This window comes from Euprymna scolopes, chromosome 17, assembly GCF_053919585.1.
Source record: "Euprymna scolopes isolate OS-2025 chromosome 17, ASM5391958v1, whole genome shotgun sequence".
NCBI lineage: Eukaryota > Metazoa > Mollusca > Cephalopoda > Sepiida > Sepiolidae > Euprymna > Euprymna scolopes.
Window position 1 is genome coordinate 99,415,518 of NC_136498.1, and position 1,378 is coordinate 99,416,895.

The 1,378-nt window shown below is 30.3% G+C and overlaps 1 protein-coding gene across 1 annotated transcript in view; it reads left to right on the forward strand.

Moving 5' to 3' along the window:
- LOC145296855 (trafficking protein particle complex subunit 6b-like) overlaps positions 1-561 on the forward strand; it is a 1,288-nt gene extending 727 nt beyond the window's left edge. Inside the window, exon 1 of the mRNA XM_080142988.1 lies at positions 1-561. This exon is cut by the window's left edge and continues 727 nt beyond it. Coding sequence (XP_079999114.1) covers positions 1-217 — 217 coding nt within the window. The 3' untranslated portion in view covers positions 218-561.
- The last annotated feature ends 817 nt before the right edge of the window (positions 562-1,378 follow it).

The following is a 1,378-nucleotide window of genomic DNA, read 5'->3' on the forward strand; positions in this document are numbered from 1 at the left end:
AAATCACATGGGGGTGTACGTGTTGCAAGACAACCGCTTCCGTCTGCTTGTTCAGTTGTCATCCGGGAAACAATATTTGGAACATTCTCCCAGATATTTGGCCCTCTCCTGTGGGATCATCCGTGGGGCCCTCTCCAACCTGGGTATTAACTGTGTGGTCACCGCCGAAGTTTCCGCTATGCCTTCCTGTAAGTTTCAAATCCAGATACCCAGATAATGATGAAAAAAAAAAAATGATGTAAACAATGTTTTTTAATTGACTTTAACGAATGTGCATCTGCATCAAGTAAAAAAATTTTTTTTTATAAATATATGACATTTTCTGTGTGCGATCGAAATGCTTATTGGAATTGTGTAAATTCCTATTTTGGTCACGTAATTTGGTACTTCTACAGTACTTGAACCGAACATTTTTTTAACTTAAGTTTTAGAATTAGTTCGGCAAAACCTTACATGTAAAGATTACATTAAAAATGTAAGCGTAAAAAAAAAGTAGAAATAATTTTTGCAATTATAATATTTGTGAAAATATTAAATAAACAATGTTTAATTCAATAATAATTTTGGTTGTTCGAGAAATTAATTTTTCTTCGAGTCATATTTCGTTAATACGGACTTCGGGTTTTTTTTTTGGTTTTTTTCGTAATGTTCCTGTAAAAATTATTTTATTTTCTTGTTACAAATTACGATGCTTTATTTACATAGAAGCAAGAATAAATTCTTGCGTTTTTTATTTACTACTGAAAACTATAATACATTTTCACTCAGATTTAAATAAAAAATAATTAGTTCATTATATTCCGCGATCATTATTTGATAAATACTGAAAAATTCATTAAAATTGGTTAATTTCCTGATTTTTACGTAAAGGGGGGGGGGGCTCAAAATGTTTACACATTTCGAGCATCGGCATTCATTTTGCCCGTACCTAGCTTATACACTATTGGGACAATTTTGGAAATCGTAATACTGAATTTCACATGACAACAATAGTAGCTACATATTTCTCGTATTTTTAAGATGATTATATCAACAAAAAAATTACGAAAATCTATAAGGCAAAAAATTATTAAAGAAAAAAAAAATTTGAAAACTATCGTAATAATACAGTTCGAAAGGGAGGTAATTTTCCGATTTAATTTTAAAAAGATGGCAATTTTTCATCTGCTAACACGATTAAAGTTTTGGGGGGGTTGGGTTTTTTTCATAATTCAGTAAATATTCAGGTAATTTCGACTGAATAATTTAGAAGCTACCATTGTAAGTTATTAGAATTAACAAAAAAAAAATCAATAGAAACCATTGGTCTAAAAAGAATCTATTTATCCACTAAAAAATCTCGTCCCAATTCTGTATAAGCGCTAACCCAGAAGCATCC